Source organism: Camelus bactrianus, chromosome 17 (assembly GCF_048773025.1).
Source record: "Camelus bactrianus isolate YW-2024 breed Bactrian camel chromosome 17, ASM4877302v1, whole genome shotgun sequence".
NCBI classification, from domain to species: Eukaryota; Metazoa; Chordata; class Mammalia; order Artiodactyla; family Camelidae; genus Camelus; species Camelus bactrianus.
The window spans coordinates 40,822,879-40,841,624 of NC_133555.1; the positions used below are offsets into that span (position 1 = coordinate 40,822,879).

At 48.2% G+C, this 18,746-nt stretch overlaps 1 protein-coding gene, 1 long non-coding RNA gene and 2 other non-coding genes across 10 annotated transcripts in view; 1 reads left to right on the plus strand and 3 right to left on the minus strand.

The window, feature by feature from the left end:
- Positions 1-14,167, plus strand: part of LOC105061749 (uncharacterized) — a 31,035-nt gene extending 16,868 nt beyond the window's left edge. For 2 of the 7 annotated variants that reach the window (XR_012500076.1, XR_006721630.2), the window contains exons 2-10: positions 54-205; positions 1,275-1,431; positions 2,277-2,489; positions 2,895-3,140; positions 5,672-5,746; positions 5,879-6,053; positions 6,670-6,773; positions 11,915-11,994; positions 13,038-14,167. This is a non-coding gene — a long non-coding RNA (uncharacterized LOC105061749). Of the gene's footprint in view, positions 1-53; positions 206-1,088; positions 1,212-1,274; positions 1,432-2,276; positions 2,490-2,894; positions 3,141-5,671; positions 5,747-5,878; positions 6,054-6,669; positions 6,774-7,368; positions 11,119-11,914; positions 11,995-13,037 lie in introns of those variants that run through there. The other 5 variants (XR_006721633.2, XR_006721629.2, XR_006721631.2 and 2 more) reach the window with 5 other exon arrangements.
- On the minus strand, positions 12,792-18,717 carry RPSA (ribosomal protein SA). Its single transcript, XM_010945868.3, has 7 exons — positions 18,566-18,717; positions 17,541-17,706; positions 16,560-16,678; positions 14,894-15,139; positions 13,519-13,647; positions 13,244-13,409; positions 12,792-12,952 (listed from the first exon to the last, which is right to left on the minus strand). Exons 2-7 carry the CDS (start codon positions 17,671-17,673, stop codon positions 12,858-12,860), a joined length of 888 nt encoding a protein of 295 aa, XP_010944170.2. The 5' UTR covers positions 17,674-17,706; positions 18,566-18,717; the 3' UTR covers positions 12,792-12,857.
- On the minus strand, positions 14,681-14,834 carry LOC123614309 (small nucleolar RNA SNORA62/SNORA6 family). Its single transcript, XR_006721672.2, has one exon. It is a non-coding gene; the product is annotated as a small nucleolar RNA SNORA62/SNORA6 family (small nucleolar RNA).
- LOC123614305 (small nucleolar RNA SNORA62/SNORA6 family) lies at positions 16,750-16,899 on the minus strand. The gene has a single exon (XR_006721668.2). It is a non-coding gene; the product is annotated as a small nucleolar RNA SNORA62/SNORA6 family (small nucleolar RNA).
- Positions 18,718-18,746: the final 29 nt, after the last annotated feature.

Genomic DNA, 18,746 nt, shown 5'->3' on the forward strand with positions numbered 1-18,746 from the left:
GGGGGGGAAATACATATATAGTGGAGAACTGGAAGATACACCTGTTTTCTCAGTTTTCTCTCTTGGCTGGACTCCGTCTACAACAGAGAAGAGGGCAAAGTCAAGCAAAAATAGCTCCAGCCCTCCCGGGAGACAGATCCGCCCTCCAGCGCTCCGGCTTCCTTCTGCCTGAGTCACAGACCCGGGCCCAGCGCACGCAGCGTGGGTGAGTGGAAGCGGCCTCTCCCAGTCCCGGGGACGGTCCGCACGCTCCAGCACCGGCTCTTCCATGCAGGCAGCCGGCCTGGCCGGACCTGAGAGAACATCGTTCTCCGTAATCCCTGCCACCACCTGCTGCCCTTGGGCCAGCTCCTGAGCCTCCAGTCTCTCCTGTGGCTGGGCCTTCCCACCACATTGAAGAGCACCCTTACTGGAAATACGGGTGCCCCCTCTGAGCCATCATCCACCTCTCCCCCTTCACTGCCCCCAATCTCCCAATTGCCTCTTGGCCACACTCTGGGCTCTCTGCAAGATTCGGGATCTTGTAAGAACCTCTTCCCTGGAGATGACGAGGACATCTGACATTTTCCAGAACTGCCCATACTGTGCTCTTTTGAGACAAAATGCAATTCTGATATTGGTTGCAAAAGCCTACATGTTTATTTCCCCGCCAGAACCAGAAGGAGATGTCCTCGGGTAGGGTGGGAGCAAGCTAGAATGTCACACATGAGAAATAGGGGCATGGGGGAGGGAGGAGAGGCCTAAAGAAGTGAGGTGGGGGAGGGCTCACAAGGGGGCACAGGGCAGATAGAGGAGGTGGGGGGAGATACCAGCACCTGGCCTGCTGTGGTTACCCCCGGAGTGACCCTCCCATCCGCCGGGGCACCGTAGGCTTGGGAGGCTCCAGCTTGACCCTGTCTTCACCAAAACCCAGGGCTCCAGCTCTGCTCCCAGCCCCAGCAGTGCCCTTGCCTGAGGTCTGAGTCCTTCCCCTTGGCCTTGGGCATCAGGCAAAGGGTAGAGAGGAAGTCATTGCCATCAATCTCATCCAGACTCCAACCTTCCTACCTTGCGTGTGGGCTTTATCAGTACCCAAACCCCACCCATAGGGCTAAACACGTCGTCTCTGCCTCCTCACTCACCCTGCCTCTCAGACTGGCACCGCGGGATGGACCCAACAAAGGCAAACAGGAAGTGAAGCTTCAGCTCCACTGTGTGTTCCCGGGATTGAGGTGGGTATGGAAACACCTCTTCCCTGTGGCAACGTTTTTGAGAGAGCATTCTGGTTCTGTCAGACAGTGCCTGCTGCACCTTCTCCGGGCTCCTCTCCAGGATATGGCACCATCTTTATTCTCAGCCTACAGCACCCTGCAGACCCTCTCCACATGTCAGCTTCCAGCCCCCCTAAACACTGCTGCCTCCAGGGAGCCCACCCAGCACCCCACCAAGGAAGTAAGTTAAGACCTGAATCCAGGGTCGTTGTGGGCTGTTGTGGGCTTGGCTGGGGGCCTTTGGGGATTGGCTGGGGCCTTTAGGGCTGCAGACAGTTGCTGAGAGAGGTCTTGCCAGGGGTTGGGGGAGCTGCCCATCTGCCGACACAAACGGGATCAGGAGGTAGAGGCCAAGGAGTAGGCGGTGTAGGGACACTTGCCCACCCACCAGCGCCGGGACCTGAAGTGAGGGAGAATCCGACCCCGAGGCCACCCGCCAGCGGCGGAGGGGCCGAGGCTGGGCGATGAGCGAGAGCCTGGGCGCCCCCGAGTATCCCCCTGCCTCAGGCAGGCTGCAGGCAGCGGGGCAAGGGCGGCCCTGCGGCGAGGAGCGGGTCTGGTCTGGAGGGGAGGCCGAGCCCCTTGGACTCTCCGGGGGCTCAGCTCGCCCCCAGATCCAGGGCCGCCCCTGCTGAGAGCCCGGAGGCCCCCACCGCCTCGGCCCTGTGCTTGCGGGAGCAGCGTGGGATCCTGGACTGGACCCAGTTCCCTGTCCTCCTGTGGCTGTTTCCAGACCTGTTTGAGCACAGGCTCCAATTTTAGATGCTGTGGAGGACTGGGGCAGGGAGCATCTCTGACTTTAGGCTCTGAGAGACTTTCTCCACTCACTCACTCCAAGGGAGCTGGGGTCTAGGTGGCTTGCTCAGTACTCTTTCCTCCTGAAGTCGGGGCCTGTGTCACCTGCCCCACTCAGTCTCAGTAACCTTCTATTTATTTTTATAATTAGTTGCCTTTTGTCTCTTATTCCTCCGTGGGGTAGACTTCAGCCCCTGCGTTTCTCATGCCTTCCTGTACCCACCCTCCTAGGTAACCCTCACACTGAGGCTGGGCTTGGACGAGTGACTTGTTTTGGAAATGAGACATTAGCAAAGGTGATGCAAGAGAAAAGTTGAAAATTGCTTGTTACTCCTGGAACCTGCCTCCTTGTGCCCAAACCCTGGCCCAGGACCTGCAAAGACCCAGCTGAGAGAGAGGCTGCCTTGAATCATCCAGCCCACCTGCCCCCTGCCCCCAAGACGTGTGAGTAAATCCGTCCCAGTTCAGCTGAGCCTAGCGCACATAAGACTGGCCCAGGGGAATCTTGAGCTAAGTAAGTGTTGTTGATTTGAGGTAGATTATATACCAATAGCTGATGTATATACATCTCAAACCCGTAGATCAAATCCCTTTGTTTTCTCCACTCCCACCCCTTATCCAGACCCTGCCACTCTGGACACCAAGCCTTGAGGAGCCCCACTTGGGTTTCTAAAGAAGTGTTTCCCAAAAAGTTTTACATGGACCGCCTGCATCAGAACTGCCTGGAGAACCTTTGGCAGTGCTGAGTCCTGGGAGTTGCCAGGAGTCTTGGGGAAGGCGGGATGACTCTCCAGTTTGACAAGTCCCTCTGTCCCATTGGACACGTTTTAATAGTTTTCTCACCCACAGTTACTGCGCTGTCATCACTTGCCCCAGCCCCTGGGCACCATCCAGATGCTGACCTAAGAAGATAACCTTGGAGGATGTGGCGCACGTCATCAGTACCGCACGTGCAGATGAGAGCTGGGGAAGTCCAGTTGCCCCATCTCTGCCCCTCCGCGAGGGGCTGGCTCACAGGGCCAGCCTCCTCTCGGGTTGATGCACCCGGCCCAGGGACTTCTGAAGACTGAAGATGAAACTGGAGGAGGAATCAAGGTGTGAGGTCTTGGGAAGTGGTTTTCACTTCTGACTGCATTTAGGAGTCAACTGAGGGGAAATTAATTGGACAGTAATTCCCTCTTTGCAGTGCTTCTGAGCCTGCTTTTCTGAGAAAAAGAGCCCAGGATATGTGCCCTAGAGAGAATAGAATTAGCCATTTCATCACCTATACTTTGCTATCTCCCGCTTCTAGAAGTGAGTTCCTCAGAGAGAAGGGGGCCCGGGACCGCCGCCGCCCTCACCTAACACCGGCTCGTCCCAGGCCCGGCCAGGCGTGAGGGCGTGACGGGCCTTGCCGACGGTGCAGCCAGTGCTGGCGATGTGAGCCTGTGAGGGCCCTGAGGCGCCCTGACCCCCCAAGCCCGACTCCCGAGCACGGTTTCTCCACGTCAGGCTTAGATCAGCAAACCTGTCCCCTTTCACTGAGAGCTTCTCTGACGAAGGCCTCGGCAGACGCCGTGGGGCTGTGCCCTTCCCACTAAGAATTAGCCACCACAGAGGTGGGACAGGTGGCTTCTTAAACCCACACTGTTAAAACAGACATGAAAGTACACAAGGAAGACAGAATCATGACGGTCTGCTTGTGATGGGGCCGGGCCCCGGGCCCACCCCCCAGCCTGCCAGCCCAGTCCTGTTTGTGGATGAAAGGAGAGGCTTGCGCTGTCTCTCCTGCGGTCGTTACAAGTGCCTTTTTCCTCTGAACAGTAAGGATCCCCCAAAGCGAGTTTGTCCTGCTTTTTTCCCCCTAGCAGTGACTTGGACTTACGGTTTCTTCGGTGTTTGAAGGCTCTCTGCTCAGTAATGTGTATGGGACCGTCATCCGCAGACAGATGCCCTTTTTTTAAGTTGTATTAGACTATCCGAGTTCAGAGAAGGGACCAAAAGAGGACTCCGGGGACGTGGAATGTGAATTCTGAGAGTATTATTACTGTTCTGGAGGAGGAGGAGAGAGGAAGGAAAGCTTCCTGTGCGCCCGCCTCGCGCCGCCCCCTGTGCTCGGTCCTTTGTCCTTGAGCGTCTCCGGCGCCCGTCCCCATGTCTGCACACGGGAGGGCAGGCGTGGGAAGCGCAGTTCTTTCTTTGAGAGGATAGCCAGTGTGTGCCAGTGGGGTTACAGGCGATTTTCGTTCCGTTGCCTCAAACTGGTTCTTGTTCTTCGAGTTAGAAGACCCAGTGGACTCTGTCCAGGCTTTCGCTGTCCTGCTTGTCCTGACCAAAGGACAGAAGCTGCAGAGACTGGGAGACCATCTAATGGCTTCCTTCTTACAGGGCTCCCTCCTCCCCCAGGACCTGTGCTGCTTGTTTTCTCTCCAGCATCTTCCAGCAATAGTTTTTGGTTGGCCTGTGAGAGCTTGGTTTCACTCCAGCAGAGGCAGTTCCCATTTTCCATCTTGAATGTGAGTGCGCAGTTTGCGTTTATTCACTTCGTTGGTGGCAGACTTCGTTCAATATGTATCAGAAAGTCAGTCCACTCTCTGAAGGATGTCCCACCTTAAAAACAGTATTTCAGAGCCCCTTGAGCCAGAGGCTTCGGGGTCGCCCGAGAACAGTAGTGAGCGGCGCTCCCAGGCGAAGTGGCCGAGCCACCGCCCAGGGGCAAGAACAAGGACTCAGTTTCTCTGAGCTGTTTCACAAAAGCAGGCTTTAATCCAGAAGGTGTATAATATGCAGCAGGCTCCTTGCACAGAATTAAATTGGAAGCTCTTCACCTGCTGAAAGTTTTCAGTCTTAGGTTTATGGTTCCCACTACGTGAGTAATAGTGGACGGCACTTACACAGTAGCAAGTGGTTGGGGTCCGTGCCTTAGTAAACAGTGTACTAGCCTGGGTTTTAGAAAGTTAGAATAAAATGAAAGCGTCTAAAAAAAGATGAGAAAAAGCAACAAAATTCACGCTGAAGAGGCGGGTCATTCAGGGTCTGTGCAGACAACAGGAATTGTGCTGGTGGTGGCAGTGTGGCCTTCCTGGCCTCAGGGAAGTGCTCTAAGAAAGACCTTCATTTCCCCCATGGCGCGTCTCACCCCGCGTGCCCACCTGAGCTGGAGGAAGCCCTCTGCAGTACTGAGCCCCTCTGCCTGCCGATCACTGGCAAGATACAGGGGGCACATTCTTTCCTGGCCTTTGACCTATCCCCGGGTGGAACCCTTGTGCAGGGTTGATAGGTGAGAAACCATGTTTTCAGCGCCCTGGGTCAGGTTCTGTCCCTAAGCACCAGATCTCAGACGGTGGAGAAGGCACAGCTCCTCACCAGGGTTTGGGAGAGGGCCGGCGAGGAAGCCTTTGCCGGGAAGATTGTCTCTGTCCCCTGTGTGGTTAACAGAGTGGCCGACAGTGCCCTGGCAGGTACCCTGTTTAGGGTTCTGGATTTAAAGGTTGTAAAGCCATAAATTCCTCTCTTTTCCCATTTTAATTTAGATGGTCATCTCTCCATGGGCATGGATAAGGTGAAATATTGAAATTCTTTGAAATATAAAACAGGACGTTTTTCTCAAGTTCTGTATCTACCTCATCAATCTACTGTTTTGACAGGAGAACAGAGGTGGCACAGGTATCTCTGGCACCTTCACATGATAAGCGCCTTACTGCGTGCCTCCAAATTACAGAGTAAGTTCCTGGGGGCGGGAATCTCGAGGGCTCTGTCGGCACCCATATTCCTAGCTCCGTGCAGAGCACGTGGTTTTCAGTAAATGTTACTGAATAGTGAAATTACAAGCTATCAGAGTTTATTTTTCTCAGTTTTTGCAGCAAACCTGGGAGGCAGTGGCTTTTCTTTATCTGATCACCTAATGTATAGCTGATTGCTGGCAGAGGGGACGGTAGTGCCACCCAGGCCCGCTTCCCAGGACGTGGAGAAGTGCCCTTGGGAGCATCGAGGCTTGCAGCTTCTTTCTGGGTGTCCAGATCAAAGCAGGTCAGCAACTGCTCTTTACCTAATTGAATCGCAAAGAAACAACACTGAAACAAAAGTTCTCATTAATCAGATTAACAAAGATGTATCATTACTGTGGCTGATGATAAATGGAAAACTGCAGTCTCTTTTGTTGCTACTAAAAATGCACTTCCAGAACACTTAATGATTCTGTTTTCAATCCTTAAAATGTCCCTTATTTGATCCAGTTAACCACAGGATGTTTGTGACAGTTATGGTTATAAATGTAGATAGTTTATAAACTATTAAAAAGAAGAAAATGGTTATATAAATTATTTTATAGCCACTTAATGTGTTATTATATAGTTGATATATACAGTGGGTACCACAGTATGATAACGTGGAGAAGTCCTTATGGTAAATTCTATAAGGAAAAGTCGGTGGGCTCTAGATGTGTAAGTAATGACTCTTGCCTAATTGCATTGCCTCATCAGCTCCTTGCTCTGATATAAAGTGGTGGTAATAGTGGACATCCAGGTCTTGTTTCTGACTTGAATGAAATTGCCTCTAGAATTTTCCCAGCATCTGAAGCCCAGTTGATTAAAACAACAGCAGTCATTTCTTCTGCTCACAAATAAGCAAATTTTTGTCTTGACAGGAGCTTGACCGGAATGACTTTCATCTGCTCCACACAGCATCCGCTGAGACGGCTCTAATGGAGACTGGACAGTCCGCTTTGAACACAGATCCCTCTCCTGGCTGGTGAGTTACCGCTGGCTGTCGGCTGGCAGCTCAGCTGGTCCGGGGCCTGGGAGGGAGGGCTTCGCTGCTGGGTGATGGCTGAGTTCCCAGAACACGTGTCCCAAGAGATGCAGACAGAAGGGCGTGGCACCTTCATGCTCTGTGCTTGGAAATCACATAGCATCACTTGCACCGTACCTTGTTAGTTGACAGAGCCACAAAGTCCTACTCGGGTTAAAAGGGAGAGGACATAGATTCCACCCATGGGGTGATGGCAAGTTCAAGTCGTACAGCGAGCATGTGGATGAGACGTGGTTATATTCTAACGCTCATTAGCAGAGACGTTGAAACACTTAGATCTTCAACATATCCGCTATGCTCTTTGTGTATATTTTGTTGAATGCTTTTGCTTGGTTTTTACCCCATAAGTTGGACATTTTGTTGATTTCTATAATGCTCGACACCAAGGAATACATCTCTAAAGAACATAGCTCACCTTTGCCTGCCTTTGAACTTCTAACGAATGGAACCACATGATTAGGAATAATTTCTGTTAGTGCTTTCTTATGTTTTGCAAAGTTACGTTTATAAGGCTGATGCATGTCGTTGCAAGTAGCTGTGCTTCGTCATTTTCTCGGCTGCCTGCCTCTCTGATACGAGCTACGCCAGCGTGTGAGCTGTGCTCCAAAGGGACCCTGGGCCATTTCCAGGTTTGTTGATTAGCGTTCTTGTCCACATATCCTAGTGCAAAGGTGCACAGGTTTCTTTGGTGTATTACCCCCAAGAGGGGTGTTACACATGCTGATGTTACTAAACGATGCCGAACTGTGCCAATTTATACTCCCACCAACCAGCACAAGAGTTCCTGTTCCAAAGCCTAACCGTAATCTGATTTTGCCAGATTGTGTCGTAGGTTTGTAATGGAAAACACCACCTTTAACCCTACCTTCACTGACCTTTTCTGCGTGCTGTCTTTCCAAGGAGCAAATGTTCCCTCCTTCAGAGTCTGCCACTTCGGATGCGTAGCTCAGGACCGCTAGACCTGCTTGTGCAGAAATGCGTGGCTGAGTGTGCCCGGGCCGGAAACAGAGAGTGCCTGGATTCTCCCATTTCTGCTTATGGGCTGCCTAGATTTAGCTGGAGTTCTTGTTTCTCATAGGATTTTGTTCACAGCAGACAAAAAGTTGTCAGTATAGCCCATCATTCTGGATCTCTCTCACCTTTTCCCTAATGCCACAGATTTGGTCAAGTTACAGTCTATCCTGCAAAGTAATGCAGGTCTCAAAACCTGACTGAGCACCTCACTACTGTGTAAGGAGAGGCACCAGCTTCTGACCCTGCACCAGCTAAAAGTCAGGGTCTGTTACTGGAGAAGGGAGCGTGGACGTTAGTGGACCTCCAGCACTCTTGGCCACAGCTTCCTTCTGGCATCACTTTTTATTTTTGCTTATAAACTCTTTGTTTTCTGGAGAAGTGTACTGTCCTATGTCTTGGATGACAGAGCTGGGCTGACATTCCTTTTCCTCGTTCTGTCGTCTACCTGCTGTCCCTGCTGATGGGCAGTCACGCAGGCTGCTGCTTCCCCTCGGTTACTTTCCAGGACACTTCTGTGTTTGGCTTTTCCATGATTCCTCAACAGTGTAACTAAGGATAGGTTTTTTTAAAAATGATCTGACTTGGTTCGCATGGGCATCCCTGAATGTGTGGATTCATGAGAAGCTGAGAAAATTCTCAGACTTTTCTCTTTGATCGTGACTTTCCTCATCCCGTTCTCCTGGAATTCCAACTAGACATTTGACTTTCTCATTCCACCCTCTGTATATCTTAACTTCTCTTTCCTGTCTCTCTGAGTAATTCCTTCATAAATTTTTCTAGTTTCCCAAACTCCCATTGTGTTACAACTTGTGATGATCATATTTTTTCATTTCTAAATTGCAAAAGTAGATTATTAATCGTTAGACATTGTTTTAAAAAGACAAATTACTTAGCAATTTACTATATGAAGTGATACACACCAAAAAAAAAAAAAATCCTCCAAAAGGGATTTTTGAAACCATGTCAAGCCAGCCTGTTTATTCATTCCTTCAGTCTTGAAATCTGTGAGGGAATCCTGTGTGTGGTCCTGATGGTCTGGAGGACTCCTCTCCTGTGCTGAAAGCTGTAACTTCCTCTTGAAAATTGTAAATGGGAGACATCCCTTGGGTTGGGATACAGTATTGGGTGGAAGGAAATGCAGAGACCAGTGACTGAGGAGGTGGCGGAGGGCCTTCCAATGGGAACATGATGAGGGACACTTTTGGCAATTTCATGTGCTCTTGGCACATGTGTGAACTGTGCTAGCCACACATGGAGGAGGAGGACGGCTCCCAGGCCTGCTGTCTTTCAGTGAGGGTACAGCAGGGGGCAGAACTGGGGTAGATGACTGTACAGTTAGTGATTTTTATTTTCTGGTCCCCAACCCATTTCCAGAAATATCTAAAGGAGAAAAAAACCTTTAAAGAGCATTCCACGGGTTGGACAGTGGAGGTCTACACCTGTCACACAGCATGGGCTGCAGGAGACTCCATGACCTCCCGTCCTACCCTCACGGGACAACCCCCGAGGGTAGGACCTCTCGCAGCTCGACTTGGTGAGACTGGGCCTTTCAGAGGGGTTTCTTTGCTCTTTTGATTCTCCCCTGGGAGTCCCTTCATTTGTCTCTCTGCTATAGCCTGATGCCTGTGATTCTTGTTTTAGACAAACCTTATTTCCATCATCAATTTTTAACTTTTTAAAATCAGAGTAGTCAGTTCGCAGTGTGTCAGTTTCTGGTGTACAGCAGTGTCCCCAGTCATGCATATTCACACATATTCATCTTTCATAACTTTTTCATTAAAGGTTATTACAAGGTATTGGATATAGTTCCCTGTGCTCCACAGTAATTTCTTTCAAAATCAATTTTTATATATAGTGGTTAACATTTGCAGATTTTGAACTCCCAGTTTATCCCTTCCCACCCCTCCCCCCCAACCTTGTTTTCTGAGTCTGTTTTGTAAATAAGTTTTTTTTTTTTTTTAAAGATTCCACATATACGTTATATCACATGGTATTTTTCTTTTTCTTTCTGGCTTACTTCACTTAGAATGACATTCTCCAGGGCCACCCATTGTTGCTGCAAATAGCATTTTTATTCTTTCTATGGCTGATTAGTATTCCATTGTATAAATATACCACAGCTTCTTTATCCAGTCATCTGTTGATGGACATTTGGGTTGTTTCCACATCTTGGCCATTCTGTATGGTGCTATGAACATGGGGTGCATGTCTCTTTTTGAGTTAGAGTTCCCTCTGGATATACATCATTCTCACTTCTGATCCTATAGAAAATGGTTTATTCATTAACTTTGTCATTGCCTTCCAGATGAAAATGTAACTCACAGGTCAGACTTTTTCTTCATTCACTGCTCTATCCCCCGTGCTTAAAATAGTGTCCGGTGCTTATAAATGTTTGGTGAATTTTTAATTCTTGAGATTCTTTGCAAATAATTGGCTAATCCTTAGGTTATTTGTGAGACTCACTGAACTTTCTAACACGTGGAGCACAGCAGGCTCTGCTCTACTAAATACGTAGTGTTTGGCATGTAGATTTGAAGGCTTTTCATGGATGGTATTTAGTAATCTCATCCTTGCCTTGCCCAAAGGTCTGGATTGCTCAGGCAGGGTCAGAAACCCCATGGCAATGTGACATTTACCACTGGATATTCATATTGTGTAAAATACGAATTTCGAGTTCCCTAAACATTTAAGGTACAACTTAAAATAGTTTGAGAATCTAAGAGTTTACCAAAAGCTGTGTAAAGCCTCTTGGGGGAAAATTAGACAATTTTATTGAGGGAGGGTCCTAAAAATGGGAGCCCTGAACACCTTGCAGGAGTGGATACCCCAAGTCTCATTGGGAACCTCAGGCTTGCCAAGTGGAATTTACCTCTCCAGCTGTTTCTTACATGCTCAGTAAATCTCTTAAGATTTGTTCTTCACCATTTTCTCTATTCACTCAAAGTACTTAACTGTTTTCTGTTGATTTGCTCCTGCATTGGGACCTATTTAAAAAATGTATCCCATGGAAGAGAACCTACGGTATTTAGGAAGGCAGGGTAAGAAAGGCAGACTTTCCGAAGTTCTGCATGAGATTGCTTCTATGAGCTTAGAAGACAAAGCCCCAAGAAATGCATCAGGAGCTGGATGCTGGGAGACGAGTAAAATCCTAAGCTTAGATCTCACTTTAAACTTAAGCCATGTATTCACAGCAGGGTGTTTTCAAGATCTGGTAGGACAAGGGCGCTATTTCTAGGAACACTCCACCCAAACCCAGTGCGGTTGGAGGACAGAGGGCTTCTCGCCACCCCCCCCCCACCACCACGGCCGCACGCCGGGGCAAGGCTGCTGATACCCAGGAAGGAAGGAAAGTAGCTGCTGGCAGGTTACAGGGTGAACACCTGAAGTGGGAGAGATTTAATTCATCACTTGGATTCAGCAGCGTTTACGGACTGCCCATCAGATCAGGTAAGCAGGGCCAAGCCAGAAAGAAAACCAGGTCTGGACTGGTCAGTTTAATTTAAGATGCCTATTCTGGTTCGCGCCAGCCCAAGGGCGCTTGGTAGTGCAGCCACAGGGCGCCTGCCGGGTCCCCAGGTCTGGGCCATCTTGCGGTCCTGAGTTGCGGCAAAATCTCAATCAGCAGCTGCTGACATGAGGAATGGAGTCTTCTCTGGGAGGCCGTGAAGCTTATGAGTCCCTGGTCCTAAAACCAAGTGAGTAGGGAGTGGAGCCACTAGAAATTCCTAGTCCTGGGATCTCCTGGCTTCCACCATGCTCACTATAAACCAAAGTTGCCAGGAGAGGACAACTCTTAGGAAGATGGATCAATGGCGGAAGCTGGTGCCAGAGCAAGGGGCAGAAAGAGCTCTAGGTTGGAGACGGCACTAGACACACAATTTGAGGGTGGAGTTTGAGGTGTGGGAACGGGGGGGGGGGGGAGGGGGGCTGGGGAGTCCATCTGTGATGCCACAACTATTCACCACAACACAGATGAAATTGCCAGAAACGTTTTTCTATTCCTTGCTGCCCCTACAACCTCCTCCAACCCAGAGCATGCTAACAAATGCTTTCTCCCTCCTCCTCAGCCACCAGAAATTACCAAGGGGTGCGGACCACTCAGCACCAGGACAGCATGCGGTCAGGTCCTACACACAGAGCTTTGCAGGTATGTGGCACATTCATACAAACTTGCTCCTAAACACAGTGGCAGTTTCTCTTAAGCTAATGCTGCTTTGAGAGCTGCAGGGGGAAGGGGGAGGGCCCCCCCCCACTGCCTCAGCATCACTGCAAGGGGCTCTGGGAATCTGGTCACATGGACATTTTCTTGTGCATTTTTCAAGGGGACAATGAATCAATTAAAATTCGTCCTGGCTCCTCAAAACCTGGATCCACTCACTCCATCTAAGACAGTGGTTTTCAATAGGTTAAGTGTCATAAAATTTGTCCAGGAAGGAGCCACTAGTATTAACAGAATTGAAACGCAAAGAAAAAGGTAAGTACGGATAACATTTTATCACATGAAACTTGTGTGCACCCATACAGCCCTTTCCCAGAACCTGTAAGCAGGCAGGCTTACCTGTTGGTAGACAGTGTCTCTCCAGGCTGGGAAAGGTGTGGCCCCTTCAGTGGTTTCAGAATAGGAAAGACGTATCCTTTCTTTGCCCAAAGGAAAGCTTGGACACCTGATGTCACTTCCACATTGGCCACACAGCTAGTAAATTAGCAGCACTGTCACTGAAAATCAACTTACTTTAAAACCTGGCCTCTACAGAATTCAGCAAAGCAGACTGTTAACAAACACAAAAAGGAGGCTCAGGAAAACCTCCAAGGGAAAAGTAATGTACTTTTTTACCTACAGCGGGCTTTAAAAGTGAAACTGATGTTAAGAGCCTTTAAAAGTAATCGCAGGCCATCTTGATCTGAAATAAAAAACTGTAATAGTAAAAAGCTGAAATAAATGGACACAATTTGTAGAAACTTTATTTTCCGTCACCTATTTCCGTTTTAAGAGTTTGTCTAAAGAACAGCTTACGACCACTCCGTGGTTGTTGCAACCCATTCAGTGGCCTGAGCAGTGGGAGCTGCAGACCAGTCTTCAGTGGCGGGCTGAGCGCTCCAGTCTTCTGTTATGAAAATACAAAAAAAGCCATCAGCCCCATTCCCGTAGCATTTGTCACCCCACCAACAATTTGCCTTGTGTTCCAACAGGTATACATTTCAAAGAATCACGACTAAGAACAGATCATTTGAAAAGCACCTGAAACCACCCTCTCAAGTTATTAGCACGGCTACAGCACAGCGGGATGAAAACCTTTTAAGGCTACTGTGTGTGTGCAGCCATAGAGATGCTCCAAGCTGGATGAAAAAGAGAAGTTCTAACCACCAGCCTGACACACTTGGCTTGCGACACGTACCAGTAGGGAACTGCTGAATAGGCACAGAGGGCACCTGCACGCCTTCAGACCAGTCCGCCACCTCAGGCTGAGTAGCAGTGAACTCAGGAGCAGGAGCTGTCCATTCACCCTGAAATTCCTCCTTGGTCACGGCCTTTTCAGCTGCAGCCTGCTCTTCCTTTTCAATCTGGTTTAGAAAAGATTTTTTAATTTATAGAGCGTGACAAATACTTACAAGAAGCAGACTATCAAGTCCAGTTGCTATGTGACCACAAGCCTTTGTAGAGGAAGCTTACCTCTTCAGGATCTCTGTAGAAGTAGAGATCAGGCATGACCTCCCACGGGTGCTCCCGGGAGATGGTGCCACGCATGCGCAAAACCTCCCTGGCGAGCATCCACCACATCAGACCCACTGAGTGAGCTCCCTGCAAAAGTGACAGGTTGTAAATGTCCATCCACAGATGACTGGGTAAGGAAGATGTGCTATATTTATACAATGGAGTATTACTCAGCCTTAAAAAAGAATACAATGCCATTTGCATCAACATGGATGGACCTGGAGATTGTCATTCTAAGTGAATCCAGAAAGAGAAAGAAAAATACATGAAATCACTCACATGTGGAATCTTAAAACAAAAAGACGAACTTATTTATAAAACAGAAAGGCTCATAGAAAACAAGCTTATGGTTATCAAAGGGGAAAGGAGGGGGGCAGGGATAAACCAGGAGTTCAAGATTTACAGATACTGATATATATAAAATAGACAAATACATACTGTATAGCATAGGGAACTATATTCAGTATCTTGTAATAACGTATGGTGAAAGAGTATGAAAACGAATATATGTATGTACACGTATGACTGAAGCATTATGCTGTGCACCAGAAACTGACAACATGGTAAACTGATTATATACTTCAATAAAAAATATATATTAAAAGTGCCAGACTGTGATTATAAAGTGACACCCAGCCAACCCCAGTGAGCACCTCTCTATTCCACCTAATCTGTCCCCACATCATCTAGGTCCCCTGGCACCATGACAACAGATATGGCTCTTCATTCGACAGTTTTTATTTTTACACCAAGCTTACTCTATAAATCAGTGATTCTCAACCTTGATTGCCACTGGAATCATGAGGATTAATCAGAATTCCACTCTAGGCAACGAAATGAATTACCTGGAGTCAGTGCTTCAACACTGGTAGAGCTAAAAAACAAAAACTCTGCCTGATTCTTTTATGGAATCAGGGTTCTGAAACCAGTGACAAACTGGACCAATGTGAACCATATGCGACCCACATTTTTAGGATCTCAGAGCAAGATCCATCAAGTTGGTCTGAAAACAGAAAGGCCAAGTAATGCCCGAGAGACCCAGACAGAGTAAGAAATAATGGAGAAAAGCAGAAGAAAACAGATCATTTAAAAATGTTCACCTCTCATACATTAAAAAGGGACCTGTAGCAAGTATTACTGTCAAACACCACTCATTGGGCCAGAGACCCGCGTGGTGTTCGTGAGAAACTTGCCCCTCGTGTAGCACACTACCTACACCTGTGAGTTCACCGGCCAACCAGTGGCCTCAACCCCAAGCTCTAACAATGTGCAGAGGAACAGCTGTTTCTAGAGCACTCTTCTCGAGCTCTAGTATAAATCATAAAACCGTTACCTTGTTGTTGCACGGGATGGCAATGTCCACGTAACGCAGAGGGGAGTCCGTGTTACACAGGGCAATGGTAGGCAGGTTAACGTAAGATGCCTCGGTGAGAGGCTGGTGGTCGGCTCTGGGATCGGTAACCACCAGAAGTCTCGGCTCCCGGAAAGCTGCCTGGATCTGGTTAGTGAAGGTTCCAGGCGTGAAGCGGCCAGCAATAGGCGTGGCTCCAGTGGCAGCAGCAAACTTCAGCACAGCTCGCTACAATTAATATTAAGAGTTAGCAGCCCTCAGGAGACGGTGCCACAGGAAGTAGCCCATGTAGTCAGAACCCCCCAAAATCCCTTCCTCAAAAACAAGCATGAAATCAAACACCTAAAGCACCCAGTAATTCTACGCCTTCCATTTATTAACTGAAAAATTGTAAAACCAGAGCCAGAAAACATGCCAAGCCCGGCCCCTGCCCTAGCCCCAGCCCCTCCGCCTGGGCTACTCTGCCCCCGCCCCCAGGCATCTGGCTCACTGGCCTCCTCCTCACATCTGGTGGATCCGGAGCCAACTAGCCTGGTTCAAAGTATCAAGTAGGCCACTTTGTGACTTGGGCAAGTTCCTCACAGGATTGTAAAAATCGCATGAATCAGTACAACACACACGAGTGCCTGGCATCCAGCGAGCACTTGTGTACTCTGGTCGAATTTCACCCCAGCTACCCTGTACAGAGCAGGTACACACCCACCTTCTTCACTCTCCGTTACTTTTCCTCTACATAAAGCTTACTTTCTGCATCTCTTCAGTTTTCCTGCTATATTCCAAGCACTCAGCAAGCACTGCCTGGACCAACCTAGACACTCAGTAAATTTTTGCTGAGTGATGTGTGAGAATGGTCACTAAGCTCACTTCTACAGCAGTAATTAAGAACTGTCAACCATGCAACAAACCAGAGGCGACCAGTCACAACCCAGCCTCCGGGGAAATAACCCACTGTAAAAACACATCTGCAATTCATGGGAGCAGTTAGCCTAAGCAACAAAATAGTGAAAGACCATCTTACTACGTAAGTGAAAAATGTGTCAAAATTCAAGTCAAACATTTTAAAAATTAGAAATGGGGTAAATGAAATCCTTTTAAGTGCTTTAAAACAAGTTTAAAAATTCCCATTAGTTTTCAACAGAAAAAAGAAGAAAATACTATCGAAACAGAAATGGGGGACAAAAGAGAAACGTTCTACCTCACTTGTCATTGAAAAAAAATTAAGCCTTTTTCATTCCTTTAAGCTGGCAAAGATTCTTACTCTTGCTTATGAGACTTGAATGAGACAAGGACTGGTACCCTACTCATAGATAACCCTCCTAAAAAATTTCGTAGACATGTTTTAACTTAGCATTTTATCATTTTAAATTTAAAAAACTCACTGCAGAAAAATGTGGTGAGCCACTTTAACAGGGTCATTTCTCAGTATTTAGTGGCACCAAGAAAAACTCACAATAACTTAAAAACACAAACCTCACCACTATCAAATGCCAAGTGACAAATATGTTGAAATGGTTTAATTTTAGCAATTCCTATGACTCAGGCCAATTTTAAATGGCTTAACAATGAAATTATGGGACTTCTTTTCTTACGCTTTTCTAATACATCCCAAAACATGTGTAATAAAAACCAAGCACACTGTTCCACAAACCTGGCCAGTATTCCTGGAGGATATGACACTGACATCAGCTGGGTTTTCAATGGCAACAATGGCCCGAGCTGCCAACAGAAGCTTCTCCCAGGTTCTTTTCAGATTTATGATGTAGATACCTAGGTGAGGACACAAGGCTTTAAACACCTGACCAAGCTTTGCAAATAGACATTCATCTAAAAAGCTGAATGTATGTGGCAGCGATTACTATCAACTCCAGTCACAGAGGCGAGCTCTACTGGTGTTAGCGAAAATCCTGCCGTTACTATAGCACACTTCCGACACCCAGAAGTTCACCGGCCAGGACTGGCCTCCACTCTGAGCTTTAACAGTGTGCAGCTTTGCTTCACTCGGCAGTCCATCTTCGCCTCCTCGTCCCCTTCCCTCAGGCCCCACAAGGGGAATCCTACAACCTCTTACCATCTCCTGGCCTCTTACCACCCGCCTTGATGTCAGATGCATCCCAAACTCCTTTCAACCATGCCACTCACAGGCTTAAGCCCTTCAGTGGTTCTAGCTCTAAGCTGAAGAGCTGCTTTACCCAACTTAATGCCTCCCATATTCCTATCACAACCTCCCTTCCCTCTTCTGATACCTTTAAGTCTCATCTCTTGCTCTATTTTTCTCACAGAATTCATTTTTACAAACTTGTATCATTACCTATGAAATATAAGGCACTATGGGAGATGAGTTATTAGGAACTAAGCTAATCAACTCCCTTACCATCTCTATGCCACACTTCATGACCCAAGTTCCATAACCTAGTAATCTTCCACTGCAGCCCAGAAACCTTTCCTTCCTTCTACTCAGGTTTAAAGCTTCTTTCCAATCTAAGGATCTAGTTTCTTCTGTTACTTAGTACGGAGCCCTGCAAGGCAGGTATTTTAAAAATTACCTCACCCAGTACCACCAAAATAAGAGTAAAAATTTGTCTTTACAGCTGGAAGGACAAAGAAGAAAAAACCTTAAACAGTGACTGACCATCACTTTTCCTTTTGTAGATGTACTGCTCCATTTGGAAGTCAAGGTTGGTGCCACCTAAGTGGGTTCCTGCTGCAAGGAATTTGAGGACATCCTCCTCCTTCATTTGCAGGACATCAAGGGCTCCGGACATTGTGAAAGTTTCCCTTTAAGTTACGATGGGAATCTGAAAAACAATACTTACAAGTTCTTTCTACTCCAGTGACTCAAGTGGGATAGGGTAACAGGTACATCCTAACTACTTAATAGTCAAACACAAAAAAACCTTAATGTTTAAATCCAACCACGATTTATACTTACAGCGCCAGGTACTGGGCTGTCCAGTACAATCTTAAGACGCAGTATTAACAGATACACGCCACCTTTTATAAATTGCAGCAAATCCTACTACAGTGGCATGGAGAAGGGCAGAACAATCAGGTAATGAAACTAAACGAAAACAGTAAACTGAGGTTAACACTTCTCAAGGTAAGCAGGAGTTAGGTGTGAATGAGAAAGCCGTGTTCGAGAATATTCAAAAGCTGAAAAAGGAGTGATGTCAAAATTTAAAGCAAACCGAAGGTTGGAGTTTCGGCGTTAATTCTCCCTACAGTCACGACTACTTTTCCTCAAAACCCTACCAAGAACCTTAACTCCTCATCGAAATTAACATTAACGAAGAAAACCAACCAGCCCCAACAGCTGGAGGCAATCAGAGCCTGGGCATCTCGGTTTACTGCCGAGGGTGAGGGCTGAAGCGACTGCGGCGCGACGCACAGGCCGAACTCCATGCCCTCCACCCGCTCGCAGCGCTGGCCGTGCCTCCGGGGCTCCAGCACGATCTCCGCCCGCTTCCGGGGCCTTGTGGGAACCCGCGGGCCCGAGCCCGGCCACGTGCAGACCGCTAGACCCAACGGGAGGCGTGCCGAGCCGGAGACAGACGCACGCGGCCTGCGAGCTTTCACCCCATGTCCCCGCACCCTTCGTTTGAGCAGGAAGCTCCTTCTAGTGGCCCTGGAGGCCGCAAGAACCCCCAAAACACTCACCCAGAACAACGCCGTATGGACCCCTCTCTGGGTAGCGCGGAAAAGACTGACGGGCGGAAATGACGTCCTTATAAAGTCCGCCGCCAGCCAATGACAACGAACGCCGAGCGGAAACGCGGGAGAGGCGGGCGTCGAGGGGGCAGGTCTTCCTCCGGAAGGCGGTCTGCGGCGCCTGCGCGGG